The 23,615-nt window shown below is 36.2% G+C and overlaps 1 protein-coding gene across 1 annotated transcript; it reads right to left on the minus strand.

The window, feature by feature from the left end:
- Nucleotides 1-2,491: 2,491 nt before the first annotated feature.
- LOC132064583 (UDP-glucose:glycoprotein glucosyltransferase) lies at nucleotides 2,492-23,075 on the minus strand. The gene is made up of 37 exons (XM_059457614.1): nucleotides 22,713-23,075; nucleotides 21,072-21,521; nucleotides 20,803-20,953; nucleotides 19,639-19,810; nucleotides 18,775-18,848; nucleotides 17,390-17,486; nucleotides 17,154-17,266; nucleotides 16,926-17,041; nucleotides 15,494-15,551; nucleotides 14,698-14,850; nucleotides 14,513-14,611; nucleotides 14,217-14,381; nucleotides 13,224-13,292; nucleotides 12,254-12,336; nucleotides 11,929-12,091; nucleotides 11,112-11,246; nucleotides 10,917-11,022; nucleotides 10,734-10,828; nucleotides 10,491-10,603; nucleotides 10,174-10,384; nucleotides 9,535-9,603; nucleotides 9,181-9,326; nucleotides 8,198-8,299; nucleotides 7,896-8,043; nucleotides 6,671-6,727; nucleotides 6,428-6,558; nucleotides 6,257-6,345; nucleotides 5,784-6,136; nucleotides 5,574-5,669; nucleotides 5,408-5,472; nucleotides 4,981-5,083; nucleotides 4,723-4,881; nucleotides 4,469-4,609; nucleotides 4,283-4,326; nucleotides 4,073-4,187; nucleotides 3,214-3,366; nucleotides 2,492-3,111 (listed from the first exon to the last, which is right to left on the minus strand). Exons 1-37 carry the CDS (start codon nucleotides 22,910-22,912, stop codon nucleotides 2,935-2,937), a joined length of 4,971 nt encoding a protein of 1,656 aa, XP_059313597.1. The 5' UTR covers nucleotides 22,913-23,075; the 3' UTR covers nucleotides 2,492-2,934.
- Between the last annotated feature and the right edge of the window lie 540 nt (nucleotides 23,076-23,615).

The raw sequence follows: 23,615 nt of genomic DNA on the forward strand, positions 1-23,615 counted from the left end.
TATTAAGTTGTAATATATAAATAAATTCTGTTATATAGAAGTTTAATTTTAAAAAACCACATACACTTATATTAAATTTGTTTGATCGAAGCTCAATTTTGGCTTTTGAAATATCAACATGGAAACAAACTAGCAACCATATTGATGAGCGAGTATACCAATCTTTTTCATCAGCTAAAAGAAAGAAAAAAAACCGCACAACTTGTGATCTGAAAAAGCTTTGAGACGTTAGCTTAGTGGGAAATTGATATGCACATACCAGCCGTGAAGAAACGCAAAAAGTTATTTGTCATCTTTAGGGGATCTTTTCTTTCTTTCTTAAGGAAAGTGAAAAATAGAGCCGTATAAACAGTACAATTTGTGGTAACACAATTTTACGAGGAAAAAAAAAATCAAAGGTTTTTTTATGGTGATGGAGGAAAGGAATGCAACTTTTATCAGGTCTTTCAAGGCATCATCTAAGGGTATAAACAGCATAAGATATACTCCTTCTGTTTCAATTTATGTGAATCTATTTCCTTATTAGTTCGTGCCAAAAAGAATGACCTCTTTCTATATTTCGAAATACTTTACCTTTATGCAATGATTTATAACCACACAAAATATATGTGACTCATTTAAGCCCGCTATTAACGAAATGTAGTTTTCTTCTTTCTTAAACTCTGCAAATGTTTCGGCCACATAAATCAAACGAGTGAGATAATTAATAATAGTATAGTTTGGTGACTTGGTCTCAACCATGTCTCCTAGAAAGCACAAAATAATTGAGTGTGGGGTACAATTGTGTCATTCTTTATCAAAACATATTTATCGACGTTAATTGGTTGGTGAAAGATACCTTCTAAAAGAGAAATATTGCTATTAACAAATCAAAGATTGTTAAATGAATTTTTAGTAACAAAATTATTAATAATGTCTAAATCGTGAGGAAAATGACTTACCACACCTAAGTGAGGGAAGAGGACCAATTCCTTTGGACAATATTTTCTAATGACCAAACATCAGAAAATAACATTTCCAAAGAAACAAAATTTTCTAAAAAAATGGCTTCCGTCAAACATATCAATACTACAGTGTGGGTGGGTAATAGATAAATCGGAAAAGGGTCAAATATATCACTGTTCTATTGGAAAAGGGCCAAATATATCTCTCATTATACTTTGGGTCCAAATATACCCCTGCCATTATACTTTGAAAGACAAATATACACTTCCACCGTTAAAGTTGTCCAAGATGGACATCCAATCCTATGTGGCAGTTATGTTTGATGAGGTGGATGCCACATGACATGCCACCTCAACACCCCTAACCCATTTTACTCCTATTTTCTATTTGTTCTTACATCTCTAAAATCTCCTTCTTCTCCACCGCCTTATTAAAAAAAAAAAAAATCTGAAGTAGTTTAATTCGTGCATCGATGATACAGGAATATTATCTGAAAATATTGTGTGGCAATCTAGGGAAGAGGAACATTCGGTCGACTTGATACTGGTGAAGAAGCTGACCAGTTATTCCGCTCTAAATCAACTTTGGCCCGCCCGATTCTGATGGAGATAAAGGATCAAGATTGTTGGTGTTGCAGCTTATCATAGTCTTGCCGTTTCAGGTTACCCATTTTCTATGATACTTACCGTTCTATGTTTTCAATTTATTCCAACTTTTGTTGGTTATGCAAAGTTAAAATTTTCTTATTACAGTCTAATTTTTTAACTTTTAGTCGAAGTCTTGGTTAGTTTCAACAATTAATTTAATAGAGAAATGAAATGTTGAAGTTCATACATGTGGAAATGAAATTTAGGCTGGCTATCGCCAATTTTAATAAGGTGATGGAGGAGAAGAAAATTTTAGAGGTGTAAGAACAAATAGAGATAGAGTAAAATGGGTTAAGGATGTTGAGGTGGCATGCCATGTCGCATCCACCTTATCAAACATAAGTGTCACATAGGATTGGATGTCTTGGACAACTTTAACAGTGAAGGGGTATTTTTGAGCTCAAAGTATAACAACATGGGTATATTTAAACCCAGAGTATAACGAGAGGTATATTTGAATCTTTTCCAAGAGTGCAGGGATATATTTGACCCTTTTCCGTAGATAAATTTTGGCTGTTTGATTGCTATTTTCGTTTGAATAACCTCCACCCTTTAATAGGCTTAATAGCAATTTGCGCGCTGTGGCCTGTGGATATTGTTTCAGGTACCTTCTTCTTCTTTAATATCTTTTGAACGACACATTACACAAATTGCAGTCAGAGAATATGATGCAAATTGCGCACACTGTATTGCACCCATAACACAATCCCCACTTCTTGTTATCAAGTTTCAGTGGCTGACTTTGGAGTACAAACTCAAGAATGATAATCAGAGAGTCTCATAGTAACAACCTGATACATTATTAAGACACTTCCCCACAAAGGCCAAAAATTAAAGTTAGTTTAAATCCAATGTACAGTTTAAATCCAATGTACTTATCGATTTCACTGACATAGGTCTGGGGAGGGCTGGAGTAATTTAGCTGCTGAAAACTTTCAAGTTACAGGAATATTAGTTGACCTCAATATTACATATCAAAATTGCAAAATACCTTTAAGAGTTTTTAATGTTTCCTAACTGCCCCAACAGATGCAGAATAAAGTGGAGATGTCACAGCATCCCTCTCAAGTATCCTCTGTAACTATCTATCCATATTACAATGTCCTCTCTACTAAGGGCGGCGCAAATGGCAAAATGGGTTCATAATAGTTGGTATTCTTTTGGCACCTAAGTGTGCATCTAAGCCTTCTTAACTAATGCATTTTCTGCCTCAATGGACAATCCTAACAACTCTGCTCTTAGCCTTTTACCATGGTAGCTGAGAACCACCCAAAAGTGACCACATAACATCAATCTGATTTGAAGGTGTCAATGAATCAGGAATACTTGCCTTGCATCAAATTCAAAGTTCCGACTTTGATTCCTCGTCTTCTAATGGAGTATCGCTAATGGTTTTTGGTGCTTCAGCAGGAGGTGCTGCCTGGTCTTGGGGATCAAAGTCTTCACCCAAGATCTTTGCAGTAACGCGTCTTGCTTCATAGTCAAGTTCTGGCCACTCTTCCACTATCCTCTTGGCGCCCTATAATATAAACAGGAAAAAGGTGGAGCAAGTAGTACAAAGGACAAAGTGCAAGAAGATGACAATGAGACGACTGGAACGGTGAGGCAACTCAGTTATTACCTGGAGTTTGGGTTCTTTTGTCATGGGATTATTGCAAAGGTCTATTGTTTTTGCCTTGGGCTTTGTTGCATTACCACACCATGACTCGCACCAAAGCCATTCTTGTGGGAGTGAAAAGATGGGTACAGTATGCTGAGCATAGTTTGGAAGGTCCTGAGATACAAGAATTCTTGTCAGTAGTAAAACAATAGAAAAGTAAAGAGCAATATAATCATCATATTATGGAAACCATAAAGCTTGGCAGCAATGTCTCAACCACTTATATTGAAATGTGGAAGCAAAGAAACTTTATCAGGAAAGTAAATGTTCATTGTAAACTATGAAACTTCCCTGAAAAGCTTGGGCAGATTCCTAACTTTACCCTGACATAACCCTGACATATGCATGGTGTAACTTGTCATTAACTTTGTCATCCATTTACCATTATTACGTCCTGAATATCACCACTGTAACCACTATGCAAGAGCAAGGATAAAAACAGAAGGGTGCATATCACCAATTTCAAGTCGCTGAACAAAAACAATTGGGAGGTGGAAAAAAGGTATCTTAGGCCTTCGCAGGTCAGGATAATAATGCTAAACTATCTCCTCCATTTATAAATAAAAATTTCTATGTTTTCTAATCTGAAATGACTCAGAAATTCAAAATGGGAAGATATTTGATTACATGAAGAGAAATTTTTTTTTACTTCCATTCAGTACACTTGCAGAAAGTACCGAGTAGAATGGAAAGAAACTGTATACCCTCAAAACCAAAACACAATCGCTTGCTTCAGGTCGAAACGGAAAAAAAAAAAAAACTTATGATGAGCCAATAATGTAGAATGCTATGATGATAGCACATGAAAGCATTGACTTGCCTGATCCAGATTTGAAAGACTGTTTGGATCCTTGCTCAGGGTCTCATAAAACACTCGTAAATTATCTCCCGCAGCAGTCTCCCGGAATTTAAGCAGATCGACAACATATAAAGCACTGCAGATTGCATTCACCACGGAAAACTTGTTCATGTTTTAAATAACTACCAAGTATTATATGTATGTGATTCAATATATAAGAGCTAATGATACCTAATATGATATGGTCTTCCTCGTAAATGTTCCTTCCAGAAGCCCTATTCAATAAATACAAAGAACATTAGTGACGGCTTAGTCAGTAAATGCAAAAGCCTGACCAGCTGATGAGTAGTTAAAAGGACAAATGAAATGAGTGAGCAGAAAGAGAAGTGATAAAATAATAGAAAGAAATGCCAATACTTGTTTCCAAAAACGATAGCCATCCATCTCCCTGTTGTTGTCACAGAAAGGTGTATATGCAAGGGGCCGTCCCTTTAAATCCATGTCATAAAGTTCTCCCATATCAGTTCTTACAATTTGGTCTGCATCTACAAAGATAACCTGCACGATAACACATTACTGAAGTTCAATCGACTATAAGTTCACAACTAAAAAAATTATGACCTAGTAGGGATAATCTATTGAATTCTAAATGAGGGGAAAAAGATGAATACCTTCTCCAACGCCAGGGGGAAAATGACATCAAGAAACAGAATTTTATATGCCCAGATGATTCTTTGTTTCTCCTTTTGTTTGTGCAGCCATGTAGGCCATTTGTATGTAATTAATTCATATTCAAAACCATATTCTTGCGCCATATGCGGGATTACATCCTGAAAGAAAAAAGTATCTCATAAGTTCAACATGTAAACTTTATAGATTGAAACAAGCTGCTAGAACGAATTAAAGGTGAAGAACGCAAGGTAGCGAACCTTGAACTGAGGAGAGAGATAGTTTTTTATAAACCAGAACTTCACTGGCCGTTGAGTATTCTTCAGAACACTTAGTATCATAATTTTTAGGAACCGTTCATATCTGCAAAGTACATCTTAAAGCTGTTAGCTGAGAAGTCTGCTACAAAAGAAGCAGAGAAATTAGGGAGAGCATATTAAAGTCTGATCTAAACTTCTTTTTTGATAAGTAAAACCTAAGTCTGACCAAAACTATACAACAACCCATAAATTATCAGAAAAGTAGGAATGCAATATAACATTAGAAGTGAAAAAGATAAGAGAATAAATTAACATGGCTACAAGATTTTGTTTCTTGCTTGGGTTCTTTTTCTGATAAAAGTTGGGGCCACCTAAGGAGCATCAAAATGCAGGGAAATAAAAAATGAATCCAAAACAGAAAGCTCACAAGTGCCCAGAAGCAACAGAGAATATGTTAATCGTCTTCCCATGGCGACCACCGGTTACCTGCTCCTTGACAAGGAATAGAAAACTGTTTAACCATCATGATTCCCTTTCTCTAGATAACCCCATGAGTATTATTACTAAATTTGATTAATGAATTGAGGAATTACCACTGGAGTGTTTTTACTCTTCTTTGACTGGTCACTGCCACCGATAAATCCAGAAGCCCATTTAAGAATATTCGAATTCCAACTGTTCTGGTTTCCCTGCAAACAAGAAAATTAGTAATCCTACAGCTTATTAATTCAGAGTTACAGACCCATACTAAAATTTTCTGTAAAGGGAAATGTTTTACAAAATAATAAAGGTGAACATATCACCTTTTTCTTCTCTTGTGAATGGCTATCATCGTCAGCAGAAACCAACAGTTTCTCATGTTCCTTGCCCTTTTTCTTAATCACCTCCATGTGAACAAGTTTACCACGCAAATCATCTATAGTGATCCGTTTAGACAAAGTTGTCTCCTGACCACCATCACCATCGTCTTTCAAAGCATAAAGCTCCGAGCTTCTACCTGGAGCAAGCTGCAGGTACCAAACTCCAGGAAACGCCTTCATTTGCCAATAACCCAAATTGGCCATGACAAGTGTGTCAACCAAGTGCGGTGTACTTTTAGTGCCTAGGATTAGCTGAAGGCCTCTAGGCGGCTCATGATCCTTCTCAGAGCAATGACCTGGTCAAATGGTTTAGAAACTAGAGCAATTAACTCATTTCCAGTGGAACCATGGCATTGTTCTTCTTTAGCCAATATCTTACTAAAGCGATAACATCAAATAGAGGAGAATCAAGTTACCTGTTAGTACTAGTGCTTCAAGTTCATACACAGCTTGCAGTGTCCTAGTCTCTCCTAGGTTTTCAAGCAGCATATTATCTAGGTCATGGCTGCAAGTTTAGGCAGATATTAGACATCACTAAGTATCCTGGCATATGTGCCATAAGTTCCATAATCTTCTGAAATACTTACACAGCAACAACAGGCTCAACAAGCCATGGCTCAGGAACATCAAGATTCATAGTCAGCGTCTTAGAAGGTGGCATATTAGCAAAAAAAGCTTTGGGACCATAAATGGTGTAATCTGAACTACTAAAGTCATCCTGCAAAATCAGCAAAGATGAGACTCCCCAGGGAGCACAATATGTCTGAAAGACTAATTTATCAAAAAGATATTGACCGAAGGACTTGCAAAGAAAAGCTGCTCTGACATACCAGTGTTGGTATAACATATCTGTAGTAGTTCTTCAATGGGAGATCAACCAGCGAACTCTGCAAGTAAAAAAATAATGTGAACTTCCTAAGCCTGACGTTTACCAACAGAACCATTATGTTAAGACGTTTCATACGATTATTACAGAGGCAATATACCTCAGGACATGCAAACACTGTAGATGTTTCATATGATCAATATAGAGGCAACATACCTTAGGACATAGAAATATTTGGACTCAAAATGCAAATTATTCAAGTTAAAACCTAAACTAAGTCTGCAAGGACCAACTTTTGATTGAAAGTTAACTACAATTTGTTTAGCCTGCTAAATAAGCAAGGGTCCATTACAACTCTCAGTATCTATTTCTGACTGTCAAGAGCAAGATAGCCAGAGTATTAACGTTTAGTATTTGGAGCGTCCTAATTACAAAAGGAACATAAAATTTTTGAATCACCATCTTCTAATTCAGCCATCTCTCACATTTCAAACTTTTAACTGCTTAAGTTTTAGTAGCTTCAAAACTAGGTTTTAGTAGCTTCAAAACTAGGTTTCATCTTCTCAAAACACTAGTAGGGAGAAACTTCAGGACTTCCTCTCCTTTCTAACCTCTGCAGGAACATTCACCACATATGTGGATCATATATGAACAAGTATAGACTTCTGTCTTTCCCTCCCTTCATTAATGAATAAGGATGTGAGATCTAGAAGAAGAAAAAATCCCAAGAGGATTGCAGAATGAAAGGTACTCTTTATAACCTTAGTGTCGGGGCCAGCTTGCGGACACCTCAACTAATAAATGAAATGTAAATTCTTACAACTATGTAATAAATTGCTGAAATGTTTTCAAAACAGTCATTATATATGTTGTCGAGTTTTCTTTACTTGTCAAAAAAAAAAAAAAAAAAAAAAATATATATATATATATATATATATATATATATGTTGTCGAGTTTAAATCCTATCATTTGTTCTTATCTAGCACACTGATGTCAGCCAATTTTCCTTCTTCTATGAGGCCATGCATATTTCATGTGACCAAGCCCAAGGACAAACCTGTCTTGAGACCCTAAAATCCCACTGATCCTACCCAGGACTCCAACTAAGTGATGAACTGTAGAACACAGTACAGAGGCAGTTTCATTGCCAGTACCAAATCATTGGAAAGTGCAGAAAGTTCTCGATTACGTAGTGATCATTTTCCACTACTCAAGGAAATCAACTCACCATGGGGTTGAGTACAAGCCTCATGCTTGGGCGAATGGACTTTGACACAAGCCGAAGAAGAGAAGACAACTTTTGACCAGATGAGCTCAAGGGGTCGATAACAGCATCAATATGAATGCTGGAATTTTCATTTTCTAAAACAACAGCACTGCGAGAAAACATGTTAAGAACATTGATTTAATATAATGAAAATTCCAAAGTAAAAAAGAATTCATATCAGCCAATATTGGGCATATTCCAATAGAGTGTTCTTCGTCTTTACAGGAAAAGGGAGTCAAAATGGTGAATTTGACATGTGTTACCTGTATTTTGCGGACAGAAGTTCAAAGCGAGCACCTTCAGAATTCCGATCCCGCATGGAAATTGAAGATGAGACAGACATGACAATGTCACTGATGAATTTACTACAATATCACAAAAACAAAAAACAAAAAAAATTAGCACAGTGAAGAAAAATAGTGTGGAGAACCTAAAAATTGAAGAAATAACAAAAGCACTCCATTAGTTTCTTCAGTAAAGATGACCCTTGGGAAATCGTTGAATGATAACTAGGTTCATAATAGAATCAGAAAAATATGACAAGGAAAAGCAATATTCCAAGAAACCAAAGGTTATATTAATTCTTATGCTGGTAGTCGGTCAAGAACTTGATCAAAACTTAAAGTAAAATAAATTACAAGATTGGTTCATGAAAATCCTAATGCTGAGGAATGATTTTACCAGTCAATGAGAACAAATCTTTAGATGGAAAACCCAATTGTGCTGATATGACCTGAAGGATAAAGTCATTAAGGAGGCTTTTTTCAAAAAAGAAATTACTTAGATTTAGGGAGAGGGGAAGGGGAAATAGGGGAGGGATTAAAAATTGACAAAAGAAGGCCCAGTTTCTTGAAAGCAGCCACAGGGATGTGTCATCTAACAGTGACATAACGCTTTAAAAGACACCATTTGTGGGGTAACAGACTAGTAATATGTGAAAGACAGTGGTCGATTGTGAGGTCATCATCTGACTTCTGGGGAACCCGATTTTAAGATGTTTGCAGAACTTGAAGACACAACTAATATCTGGTAGCTCATTATATCGGAATGTATATAGTACAGATATGCAAACATAAGCAGCATATATATGAAGGGATGAGCAGTTTGTTACTTGAAAGGAAACAGGGGTATCAAACTTGAAAAGACAATTTTCACATTTTCCTTATAAGCAGTAAAGCAGGTGCTCACAATTGCAGTAGAGGAAAAAGAGAGAAGGTAGGACATTGAAGAACACATAAGCACAAACCTTGTTAACATATCAGGGTCGATGTCCTCCCACTTTACTTCTTCAATTATTTCCACTATATGCTTTATTCTTTGCTTAAATTCCAGAGACTCCAGAAGTTGCAAATCATGGCTCAAGAATGTTGTGTCGTCAACCAGGCTAATCACCTATCAAATTGGTCAAAGAACATTGAGTTCACACAGAACAATATAATGTTCATCAAAAACTGATTAAAAAGGCGTCTCTTCAGAGCACCCCCAATACTCTGAAGAACATGAGGATGGGATCTCAAAAATCAAAATAGTCTTGGAGGATAAAAATTTCCAAAAGAATCTGCATTTCAAATTAAATGCAATTGACACAAGTCAAACTTACTCTCCCATTTGTAATAACTGCATTGGCGCCATACTCCAGACCAACTCGTCCAAACAAAAACTTCCCCACCTGTAAATGTATTAAAAATAAAAATGAAGGATAAATGCAGAGCCTATTCAGCAAGCATGCATCTAATTAATACCTTAGCCGCATAGCACCCAACTAAAACTAAGAGTTCATATTGGCATGATTGGTGTCTCTTTGAACACATTCACCATAGAGTTCATGAATTAAATAGGTAGTGCTGTTCTCTCATCTGAAAAACGGGGGTCTAATAATAAATGTTTGTTCAACAGGTAAAACACTTTAGCACTCCGATAGATAAAAGGATTTAGTTATTGAGACAGCTAAGCCGTGAAGTAGGTTGAAAGCAAATTCTGTTGTGTTGTTCACACAATTATTAGAAAATGTTCCAAAGCATTTCACTAAGCATAGCTAAGATACTAATGAGAAAGCAGATAAAAATGGCATCCTAAGCATTTGCAACTCCTATCCCGTGGAATTTATTCCCATATATTGTTCAATTCCCACATATGGACACTTGATTAAAAATAAAAATCAAGGCCTTGGATGAGTTGATCTAAACGGCCTTGGATGAGTTGTTGAACAGACTAACTAAAGCCAGGAATGGTCAGGTACCTTATTCAAGTGCACTTTCAACTTCTCATCAGAAAGTCCAGAAAGAGCAGACTTGAGTCCTTTTGAGGACAATCCATTTGAATTAGCCAGTTCAAAGACCTTATCCATAAATGCCTCAACATTTTCAGTGCCCGCAGAAGATGCATGCATATATTCATGTTGGTAAAACAAGCAAATTTGGTCCAGGAACGGCAGAGCGCCTTTCTTGTGACTGCAAGTCATCATCCAAAGCAAGATAAAGAAAGAAAAAAGTACAGTTTAATTAAGCCATTAAGAAATAAAACAGTGCCCAAAGATAAGCTGCAAAAGAATCAGACCTATATGATGAGGCTGTGATTTGGAAAACTTTCATGAAAAGAAAGCTTGGTGAATGAGGATCCTGAATGGAGTTAAACAGCACTGCCAAGCGTCCAGTTGTGGTGCCTGCCATCTGCCGAAGAATCCAAATACTTAAAATTCTCGTAACCAAGAGTATTTAGTAATAACAAACGATGAAGAATACATATATATATATATATATATATATATATAGAGAGAGAGAGAGAGAGAAGGAGAACTACCAGATAATGTATTCCTTCACGAAGCAATCTCATCCCTTTCTCTGCCGCCATACTGACAGCAAGAAGATGAGTCACAGGCTTCAAATCATCTATTGCTGGAAAAGAAGTTAAGACGCCACAAATGAAATAGATACTCAAACATGTTCCATAATAAACAACAGTGTTAGGCTGAGTATGGCTTACTTCCTGTAGAATGTAAGTAGCTGATTTCATTAAAAAATGAGTTGTCTGCAAGAATTAAAGCCGAAAGAGATACAAATCTCGGTTTGACTTTCCCTTCAGCTATAATCTAAGTCAACAGAGAGACAACAATGTATTCAATTATTTCAGGCACACAAAAACCAATGCCACATATTTTGGGAAAATAAAGAATTGTACCTGTGGATTATAGCGCTGCACACCACTCTCTGATAGATACTTGTCCAGGACATCTGTATGAGAGTTTATGTGCCCAAAATAGACATTTTCTTGTATTCTAGGAAGTTCATCATTCATGGCATTCATAAGAGCTTCCTGCAAGTAGAAGTTCCAGGTATATCATATCATATTATAGGACAGTCTCATCCTCCTAGAAATACACTTCAATGGACAGATAACAAATTGAGTATGAAGAATGAACATTTTGGCTTCATATAGCTTATGCAGCTGTCAAATCAACTAGTAACAAGAAAAATTAGAAATAAATTAAGTAGCCAATTAGTATCTCGTACATCAGGTCTCCACGGAAAACTCAGTCCCTAAACCTTTCTCAGAAGCAAATTCCATATTATTGGAAACATATCTATCTTTGAGCAACTAAAACACATGGAGAAAAGGCAATTTCATGAGAACATGATATTTAAAGAACAAATCTTATTTCCTAAAGAAACTACCCACATAATATTTTTCTAGAACTATATTATTATTATTATTATTAAAGCAAATTCGCTAGGCGAGGTACCTAGGGCTAGTTTTTTATTTATTAATAAATAAAAGTGAACCTCAAAGAGAAGAGTACAAGCAGGGGGGGCTATATATGCCATACTTGTATAGGAGATTTTTCTTTTTCCCTTCCCAGTGAACAAAACTTCAGAAAATGGTAAAACAGGCAACTATTGAGACCATTTATGCATCTGGAAAATAAGTAGATGCAAATTTAAAGCTAAAAATGTCAGATACTAAGATATTGAATCTGTGATCATAAATAGGGTTATACCTCAGTAGGGTCATGGACAAGCCCATTGAACAAGAGGCAACATTGCCTCTTAGCCAAACCTAGCTTAAATACAAACAGAGAGCTTTCCTCGGAGAGTTCTTTAAAAGTATGCTCCTTCTCCAGTTTCAGTAAAGTATCTTGAGGAGGAGTTTTAGCCTGCGGTCTACAAAAAGACACTAGATGTAAATGTTTTGGAACACATTTTTAAGAAAGAAACAATCTATCAACTCAAGAAATTAGGAATGGATAGCCCTTGTAATGCATGTAGCTCTCAAAAAAACAAGCAGAAAAATAGAACTGGGTGCTTGGAAAATGGTAGACTTACAGCAGTGTTTCCACAAATGCCCCTTCAACGTGGTGTACTTCAGGAGGATCTTCAGCAACTGCCTCAATTCGCAATTTGTTTACCTACAGTTCTAGGTGAAACTATTACTTAACTGTGTATATTAGTAATACACCAAAAACAATACTGGAGCTGTGGAGCAACAGGAAAATTTCAGAAATCAAAGTAGCGAAAAGTTTTCTAAAGTTGAAACCCATAAACCTCCTGATATGAATCGCCACCATTATCCAGAAGGAGCTAGCTCTAGTACTTCTCATATTTACACACCTTATCGGAGATGCTTCAGACATAATTGTCCTAAAATTTACACTAGCAAAGGCATTTTTCTATGAGAGCTATGCTCTATTGATGTGGGGGAAGCTCCGTATTATATATGAGAAGTATGACAAAAAGTAGAGAACCCACCCAAAAATATGGGTCTCTACAGAAAAAAAACAATCATCTACACTAGCAAAGGCATTGTGGCAAGGAAGAAAGAATAATATGACTGAGTAGAATAAAAACACCTATGAGGCATGACAAGCAGTGGAACTGATTTAAGGTATACAACCCAACAGGACACGACCGCCATGCCAGGTCATGATAAAAGTTACACATTAGAATCAGGGTTTCCTTTATTCTTTGATAGGTAAATATAAGCTTTTCTTAATAAAAGAGGATAACGGCAAATAATTCCACAAAACACAAAGAAATTGGGGACATGGAGAATTACATGGAAGATTAGAAATTAGTAATTGCCAATGACAGCCAAGACAATATGGTTCCTCTCAGAAGGGAAACAAGTGTTTTGGTTCTTTGGGATTTTTATCAGACACTCCTTTATGCATCGACTTGTTAACCTTCAGGAGCAACCGTTCACATACTAACATGATAATTACACATTTGGCATCCGATGCAAGCTAACATATTCATTAATATACATTATACAGAATAGAAGGTATTGAAATCATACATTGCTCAGGAACTGGAAAGCTGTTACAATTCCTCGGTTTTCCTTGATGTAGATGAAAAGACGAATAATCTGTGGAAAAACATTACAGTTTTCATCAGTTCATACACATCAATAACAAAGTTGAAACTTCAATGGAAATAAAAACTGTAAATGGAACAAAGAAAGACAGTGAAAAGAGTTCCTTTTTAAGAAAAGTAATGAAAATTTTACTATTAAACAATAGCATCCAGCAAGTGCAATAGATGAGTAGTACAACCACAGCAATATGTATCTTAGAACACTAGCTACATGTGAAAGAAGAGTCATGATAAATCATGTTCTAAAAGAAAGTAATAATATCATCAACAGCTCACAGTATGTAGTAAGTTGCCTCTACGACAAAACATCATGCATAAGGGTGCTAAGTGCACCAATCTCAACATCTTGATGTATGCATTGCTATTTACCTATCAAAAAAAGAAAAGCAACTAGATGCATGCATGTAATTTACTCCAAGCTGTTAGAGTAAGGTCCAATCAAATACTTCTATAAGTTGCCAGCCAATTGAGCTTTTAATTACATGATACCAGTTAGCGTAGCACGTAGTAGAATATTATAAGTTCATATGACAAGTACCTTATAGAAGTATGTTGCAGACAAAATTTTATGCAACAGGCAGCATATCAAGTATGATATGCACAAATATAGAAAGATGAAAAAAGCAGAGCGATCCTGTTACTCTTACATGGCTATATACACAACTTAGTAATTAATCAGGAAAACATTTCACTGAACTTCTACGCCATATGTAGGGCAAATAAGGCATAGAAATCTAAGCAAATGTAACCTGACTATACGCCTGTTAAGACCATGCGTCATGCAAAAGAAACAAATATTTACTTGTAAACATTAAGTCCACTTGACTTATACCAAGAATGAAAGCAATGAGTTAAAAAGTCTAAATGATCTTATTCGATCATTTACTAGTTATTATGACAAGATTTGAGTAATTACCAAACTCGAGAGGTCTTCCTGACTTGGACTATCCTTCTCCCTATAAGAAAGGGGAAGTTCACCACCGCCTGATTCGATCTCCTTAATTAACTTCGTAGAGTACAATATCACACCAAATCTCATTGGAATATGATTCTCAAACATCGAAACGATTGCATCAATTGTCTGCAGATTTTAGAGAAACTGTTAACCAATATTCTTTTATCACTATTGATTGGATGACAACAAAACGTAACCAACTAAAAAACAAATTAGCACAAAAACATTTTTCGGGTTCACATAATGATAGAGCTTGCCTCAAGCCCACAAATGGAGGCAGGGTCCAAAACATAAACTGCATGGAAGAGGTTCTTCCGGATGTAACGCATTTGTCCAGGGTAGACTGGCATCAGGAGCTAAAGCAGAAAGATGCAAACAGTTAGAAACTTAAAAGCTAAGTGATGCCGAAAAGCACAATCCAAGGATCAGAGAAACAAGGTACCTCGTTTAAATTGTTCCGCCAACGTTTATACATCTCATCCACCTCCAAGTTATTGAGATAATGAACATGATCTGAGCGAAAATCAACACGGAAAGTACTGGACTCAGAAGGGGGCAGTGCTGCAAGGAGCTTCCTCACGGTGCTAACAGGAATCTGAAATTCAGGCAACAATTAATGCATGGGCTTTTTGCTTAACAGAACATTCATGACAAAAAACACAAAAGGCATTTGAGATAGAAATAAAGTTTGAGACATAAACATCCTACGGATGCAATGCACAACCTACAGGCAAAAGAGACAAGTGAAAATTTAGAGTATGCAAAATCAAGTACCAATAAAATTCATCTCACATGTTGAGTTCCATGGCTAAATGACCTATTTGCTACAACTTGCAATCATATACATTTTATGTACAACTGATGAAAGAGCTCTAATTGATGTTCTAGGTTCGGAGCATACTCTCCACGAGCAGAAGCTGAGGCAACTTAATATAATGGCCATCTTAGGTCGCTAGGTTTTGTAATTGAAATGATTAGCTGAACTTCACCCATAGTTAAGGTTCAAGCATTATAGACTTCTCTTTTAAATGACAGAATATACTGTATAAAATATATGAAGCATTTTAGCCTCCTTAGCAAGATGTTTCTGCAGCATATTCCAAAAATTCACCAACCCCAATAAATCAGGTAATTGCTCACTGGTAGCATCAGAAGAAAATCTCAGATAGCTAGAAAAGATGTCAAAACCCAGGGCAGCTGTATCAGGCATGCCCTTGAAAGGTTCTAGAGCTCCGCACCTTCATTTTAGCGTATTGATCAGCTAATGACAACTCCTGATGGACCATGTCAACCAGCCTGGAAAACAAGTTTCAGAAGTTCTTAAGTCAACCAAGAGGAAAAAGGATGATCTCCACTTCTCACAATGAAGCACTTACTGATGATAAAAAACAAGTTTTAAAAGCAAAATCAGTCAGCAAACAATAAATTGAATCATTCACAAGCAACATTTTCTATTCTGTCAAAAAGTTATGTCTTAACCATATAACCAAACACTCAGAGAACCTTTGCTGAAGCACATATAATAGTAACAAAGGATGGAATTTCCAAGAGTTGACAGATATTTCACAGTGCTGCATTGATGGTGTGCAAAGTGTAGGCACGGTCTGCTCCACACAGCACAAAGCCACAAATTGTCTTATTACAGTACACAGGGTGAGTTAAATTGTCAGGTCATCTGATATGCCATTATCACATCTTTCCAGCCACTTCTAAAACCAAAGGATGGCTAATCGACAATCCAGAGCACAAAATTCCACTGCTGATGGATTCAAGGACGAGAAACAACGCACAGGAAATAAGAGTATAAACCCTTGAAGAAAGCAGAAGTAGACAAAATCTATAAACTTCAGGGAGAAGAAAAAACAAAAATGATGAACAAGGAAATAAGTTTCCATCATTTCCGTTGTCAGCTTATTTTGCCTCTCAGTTGTGAAAAACAGCTGTAGCTAATTGGGTATGACATCTAAACAGAGACGGATGCAGGATTTATCTCTATGAGTTCAACCTTCATTGGTTTTTAGTGGGTTTTTCCACATATATTTATGCTCCATGTCATAAATACTGGGTAGATGAACCCGGTACCGAAACGCTGCATCCATCTCTGCATCTAGAGCAGTTGACACTTGTGTCAATTCAAAATTTGAGGGGATTAAAGAAGGGGGGAAAGCAACAAGGGTAGAGTAGTGGTTATCCAATCAACTCTTATAACTCAATATTGTAATTTTAGGTCCAACAACATCATACCCAGTGAAATCCCACAAGTGGGGTCTGGGAAGGGTAGAGTGTACACAGACCTTACACCTACCTTGGGAGGTGGGTGAAAATGTATTAGTATTTATAGGTAAGTTGGAAAAGGTATTTGCAAGTTGAAGTTGCGTTTGGACATGCATTTCAAACTTGAAAAACTTCTTTTCAAATTGGATCGAAAAGTTGATACAATGTATAACCAAACAGGTTTTTTTTAAAAAAAAAAAAAAATCTTAACATAAAAAAATTTGTCCAAACTGGTCCCAATTCTGAATTTATATTTTTCTTCTCCCCATGTCTCGACAGTCTAATAATAGCAAATATTTACGGACTTTAAAGGAAATGAATTACGCAGATGGCAAATATATGGAGGGAGGTGGAGGAGATAGAGAAAGATGGTCTAGAAGCAAGCGAAAGCATTACAGATAAAGGTCAATATCTTCAATATTGACTAAAGCACCATTCAAAGCCATTAATGACTTTCCAGGTGGGATCATTCGCTGATTTGCAACAATTTCCTCTTTGATAGATTCATTGAGCTGCATTAAATTAAAAAACATATCAAGCGATCAGATCCCTAATAAATGTTACATTAGTTGGAAAAAATATTTACCAGTGGAATACTAAATATGCTAACTGAAAATATTTTACCTTCATCCGAGATAAAGAAGAGACAACACTAGGAAAATTTTGATTAATTTCTTGCATTGACTGCAAAGGATCAGCCGCATGAACTATCCTCTGCGCAGTTTGATGCCCTAAATCTGTTTATTTATATTTGGCATCGCCAAGGGAATGACCATAAGGTTAGCTTTTAATCAAAAGAAGCTTTTGTTTCTGATATTGACAAGTTCTAGGCTCATAATAGTAAGGTTATATATCATCACCTTTTAATTCCCAGACATCAAGTGTATCAGAAACTGCTGATGATAGAAGATAATCCCTGAAAGCCATTATTTCAGATGTTAACTCCTGTCTACGCTCCTGCAGATATGGAAGACAGAATCGGTTCTTCAATGACCACAGCCTTGACAGAGTGGATTGCACACAACTATTAAAACCAACCAACAGAGCTTTTACTGGACTCTGAAAGCTAATCTCACAAGGCACGAACCATAATGCAGAATTTAAAAAGAGTCTTGTTTGCATCTCAGCTATAGTGTTTGCATTTAATCTGCCCTTCATTATTAACTTTGTGCTTTCATGGGAGGAAGGGAAAAGTGTAAGTTTAGTTTTTTTTTTTTTTTTTTTTTTTTATAAGTAATAAATGGCATTAAAAGAAGGGCAAAAAGCACCATTATACAAGAAGTCTACCAAAAAGTAGAGAACCTTACAAAAATGGTTTTCTACAAAAAACAAGAAGTCAACAGGAAGAGGACAGATCTCTATCTTCCATCTTTGTTCAAATAAGAGGTCAAAAGGTGGTGGAAGATATAGAATGGTAAGGGGGAAGGGGGAGAAGAAAGAATCACGGGGAGTTACTGTGTACTCTGACTTGTTATTCTGCATAGCCTCACCAAGTCAAGTCAAAAAAGGGAGAATAAACATACAATAAGACCACAAAGAGAGAAACTTTTGAGGAACTGGGTCAAACAGACAGCACTTTGTAAAGCTTTAAAAAAAAGGGCAGCCCGGTGTACAAAGCATCCTGCGTTAGCAGGATCTGGGGAAGGGCCACAACCCAAGGGGTGTGATGAAGACAGCCTACCCTAATGCAAGCATTAGTGGCTGCTTCCACGGTTCGAACCCGTTACCAAGCTTACCTTCACCAAAGGTGATCGTCCACTCAAACACGCCAGTGTTATTTCTTTTACTTAAAGGGAGAATATAAGCTCTCTATGGTATTACTACTTGTCCTTCAGTATTATTGAAGTGGTAACGTAAAATAATTTTCGATGCATATTTTTTGTAAAATTTTAGGAATTTCAGACTAGATGAACACTATATTCTCCACCAAATCATCTTAGTGGAAAAGGTGATAAACTACCACTAATCTTTCCTTTTATTTTACTTAATCAGCAAACTTTGTTATCATCCTTTCTCATCCACCCAGAACTTCTTTATGTTGTCAACAAAGTTTGTCAATATCATTTTCGTTGGCAACATTGCTTTTTTTCTTTTCTGAACAGTACTTCCACAAATTCATCAACAAGTACATTTACTGTGTAGCTTTAATCATATTCCTGTATGTGTTCTAAAAGGCAATAATTTCAACAGACCGTTTTAACAATATTTATCAGTTTGAGATATAAAAAAGGTTGATAATACAAACCAGAATCCTAGAGAATACAAATCCTCTGACTTCTTGGCTAAGATCTTCAGTGTGAGGATCTTCGAGAGTGACCCCTGCAGCAATTAATTAAATAAGATACTTTCTGCTAAGCACAAGATAAAAGAAGCAAAGACATCTAAATTTTTTTTAATCGGGTGTTAAAAGAAGCAAGGACATGGGACAGAAAAATACTTGAGATATAATGCGAATAAAGCAGAAACTTTAAATGTGAGATAAGCACCACTATCAGGTGAACTCCTAATTTCTCCAAGAAGTAAAGTGGGTGGATCTTATAAAGCCCAAAGTTTTGCTCAACAGATACAGTATATTCTTTTTTGAAAAGGTAAAGATACGAGTATATTTCAAATCCAAAAAGTCATTTTTTTTGGCAAAAACATTTTCACACAATCTGGAAACGAAAAGACAACCTGCTTTTTAACAAAAGTATAGACACTATCTAAGAGAACTGGAAACAAATATACAAAAAAAAAAATGAGTCTCAGAGAATCATTGCAAAGACGGTGAATACAAGACAAGTTTAGCCTTGATATCACAAAAATAAAGGACGTTTTTTTCTGTTGATTTTCTTGTGGGAAAATCATGAGGTCTGAAGGTGCCAGTCGCTTTATCCTTGAGCCAAGCAGTTTCAGCTAGCCACGGAAAATTGTAATAAAAGAGCGAAAAAGATCCTGAACCAAAACAATTCCAGGCTTCCCATATTAGAAAAAGCAATGTTATCCTATAGGAAGTGGTAAATCATCCTAAGCTGACAAAATTATATTCGACACCCTGTTGGAGATTACCCATCAATACCGCTGCTTGCATCGAGTAACATAATTCAGATGAGTGCACAACAGAACTTACCTTTCTTTACAGTGCTGTCATCCATAGCCTTGTATTCCATGTTTTTCAGCGCTAGTTCCACACCATAACCACCCAAGTTCAAGGAGTCTCTGGTACCAAGAGCTCCACACGGAGTACTTTTTGATTCACATCCAGAAGGTAACACAGGTCTAACTACATAATAGATTTTCCCCTGTGATAGTTATTGGATAGTCAGCACTAGAACAAATTAAACTCTAGTTTTGGTTTTAGTAGTAGGAGGTAGAGTACAGCAACAGAGAGAGGGGCCATTTCCCCTGTTTGATAAGAATCAAAACAAAGCAAAAGTAAAGAAGAGTATGACACCTTTCAGTCATCTTCAACGCCTCCAAAAAATGGACAGAGATGAGGAAATGAAATGTTTTTACTTGCCCCTCTCTAGTTGTAACGAACAACATGGAGATAACACTAATATGTCTCATACACAAGGATAATGAATAGGTCAACCCCCACCCGAGCCCAACACCCCCCCCCCCTGTTGCAAGCATTTTGTTAAGTAAAAACATAGGGGAAACAAATTCAAATGTTTCAATTGATTAAAATGAAAACAAAAGAAAAGTCATAATGAGGAATGCGGAAAGATTTAGAATCCCTTGGAGTGCAAAATTTAAGGGATGTAGCTACACGTTTTCCTTTTTTAAAAATTTCTTGCAAACTATCTAATATAGGGGATACAACCAACTCATTCTCAAATCTTATTTTTTCCTTCTTTCTTACAAGAAGCATACTGATAACCAGGAGCATCCACTAAGGCTCCACCTTACTTTCTCTATAGCCCTGATATATTTAATTAATGAAAATGGAAACTATGTGAGGGTACCTTTGATAAAGAAAAAAAAATCTTTGTCATCTAACAAGTTTCTACTCACTTAATTATATTGGAGAGTTACTTATTTTGCTTCTCAAAGTGCAAACAGATGTATCATAAAAAGAGATGTTTTTTTTACTTTTAGATAAGAGCAGCCGAAAAAGAGATGTTGAATATTGAAGAGCTTTTATCAATGTCATGGTATTCATATACTTAAAGAAAATACTCTAGAGGATCCAAATCATGCACAGCCATTCTGATTGCATTCTGGAGGGTCAAGAGAAAGGTAATAAATAAGCACAACGGATGAGATAGCTTATAGAGGCATGGTAGCTAACCTCTCTGGCCGCACTGGCCAAGGTCCGATGAAATTGTTCAAAGCAATTGGTCCCCAGAGCACCATATAAAATAGCTACCGGACTTCCTACATTTGAATCGGGATGGACATGATCAAACTCAAAAAGCTCCGGGTGTAATGTCTCAAGAGATCTGCATACAAAAATATTTAGCCAATTATTGAAGAGCAGCCGAGCTCATGTATTTCTGGACATAATCAATTATACCACCTTCTGTATCGTGAAGAGAAAAGAAGGTCAGACAGACTTACACTTCTTTGGGGTTCTGCATCCACACTAGCAATTCAGCAACATCATAAAACAGTCTTCCACCAGTGTCTATCCAACAACAGTTTCCTTCAGGACTTCTTGGGTTCTCACCAACAAGCAGAGGGTTAACCTTTTTGTTCTTTGCATTATCACTTTGCTGAGATACTTCTCCATCAGGAGAGCTTGAGCTTTTATCATCAGCAAGTGGAAAAGAAGAAAGAGATTCCTCTGCCAATTGACGATAAAGCACTATCCTAGGAGATGCTGATCGAAGAGTTAGAGAAAATTCAAACATTGCTACCAAAGATTCACTTAATAGAGACCTTCCATATTTTATAATTCTCTTCAAGCAATCTTTGGCAGTTTGGCAGTCAGAATTTTCATCTGCAGATTGAAGCCATAACTCGATAAAATCCCAAAAAAGGTCCTTAGATTCCTTTGATAGCAACTCCCTGTCCATCATGAGCAGAACATCACAAAATATAAAAGGAGAAAGGAAGGTTTGCTCCTCCTACAAGGAAACCCCTGAGAAGACTAATCGGGTACGTTTTGGCAAGAGAAACAATCATCGATGTGGTATCTTGTCTATATTATAATTCTATTGGATGTCCCCAAAGGGATATCCTTAATGTGTACATACATTTCTTTCATGTGCCTGAGAAAGCACTTGTTCATGCATGATACAAGTAACCAAGATATTTATACTTCTCTGAAACCCCTGTTCTTACAGTAAATTCCTCCTTTATTTATTAGTAGAACATAACCCTGATTTTCTAGACATGTTTCTTTTGCAATATGTAAATTGCTGCAATCCATATCTTTTGTAGGTTTTCTACTTTTTGGTATTTATACGGGCAATTTGGGCTCAATCATTAATGAATTTTACTTGATTAAAAAAATATATGTGAAATGCTGCAAGCATCTATATTTGAACTTGCCTACATGTAGTTAGCTTTCCTTCTGCAATTTTATCACCCAATCTGCTTCCTCCTATTCTTTAAACATGTGATATTCTAATATTAAAGTTGACATTACTTTCCATGGAACCATGTCCTTAAGTACTATAATAACTCAGTTCTCCAATGGCTGAGCAACAGCAAACAATAAAAGCTTTCATCCTGTCTAAATGCCTCCCACCACTTAGCCTCTCCTCTATTCTCCAAAAGTGTTTCCGTAAAGTTGTAAACTAGTACAGCTACTACTTCATAACATCCTGTCGATGCTGAACTCACAGAAACAGCACATCTACTTAGGCGAAACAGCAAACTTTTCTTGACTGGATAGAAACAAGAAGTATCAACAAGACGACAAGGAGTACCAATTAAGCACTGGAGTACACAAAATACTATCTTCCACTGAAATTTAGGTATCCTAAACTATCAAAAAAAGTACAGCGTCACCATTGTTTATGATGATTACACTACTCTTTATTGACCAAGCTTAATCAAGATTTAGAAAGATACAATGCAAAGATTCTATATGAAACTCAGCAACAGTAAACTCTCCAGTTTTCTTTATACTGCAAAAGCAACCAAAAAGTAATACAACTTCTACTGGGCTTTAATCCCAAACTAGTTAATAAAAATGCCATTTTTTCAGTCATAACAATCAAACAGTAACAAAGTATTATAATGAATACATACCCGGCTTCCAAGATTACAGGGGTACCAGACCACTTAGCCCTTAAAGCAACCTGAACATTCTTGGGTTTACTATTCCCCGCATATACTGAATGCCCACAAAGACAAATACACAAAGCTACAGCGATCACAACACAAAACCCAAATCTGAAACGAGTCTCCATTCTTGAATCTTGATAAATACCAAGATGTTTCAGATTCATCAAGAACAGTTAACCCATTCAAGAAAACACCAACAATCAAGATTGTAACATTGGTAGGTTCCTATACAAATTAACAACAATTCTTGATCAAGAGTTCTGTATTAAGTAGAGTGAGAGAAGTGTTAGGGCTCACTGGCTCAGTGTGTAGTCCGATGATGTTCAAATCTGTACCTGCGAGGAGACTTTATAAGGCAGTCTTGTTTGAAGGAAATAAGGGTAGTTTAGGCAATTCGTAAATACTTACACGTTCAATTTCTGATATGGCAGGTGTTCATTGGTGAGGCTCTAAATTACTAACCCATGGGTTGGGTAATAACACTAAAGTAGTTTAATCGGCCACAGAATTTTTAACAAACCCAAAAACACGTCTATCGTATTAACTACTTCTAGGACGATATTTTTCGTTAGGTACCTATCGTAAGAAAATAAGCAAGAATTCATTTATTTTTATTAATTAACAAGTCTAAATTCAAATACACATTCAAATATTAAAATTTGTGTACTCACATTAAAATATTCAAATTTAAATACATATTTGAATATTAAAATTTTATATTAAGATCTGAATACTAAATAATTAAGACTATTTTTGCTCAACGCCTTAATTGCGAAACTTATCTTTATTTGAAAAAATTATATATATGCTCATGCAAAATACTAATTAATCTAGAAGTATATCAACAACAAAAAAAATTAAAAATAT

Source organism: Lycium ferocissimum, chromosome 7 (assembly GCF_029784015.1).
Source record: "Lycium ferocissimum isolate CSIRO_LF1 chromosome 7, AGI_CSIRO_Lferr_CH_V1, whole genome shotgun sequence".
NCBI lineage: Eukaryota > Viridiplantae > Streptophyta > Magnoliopsida > Solanales > Solanaceae > Lycium > Lycium ferocissimum.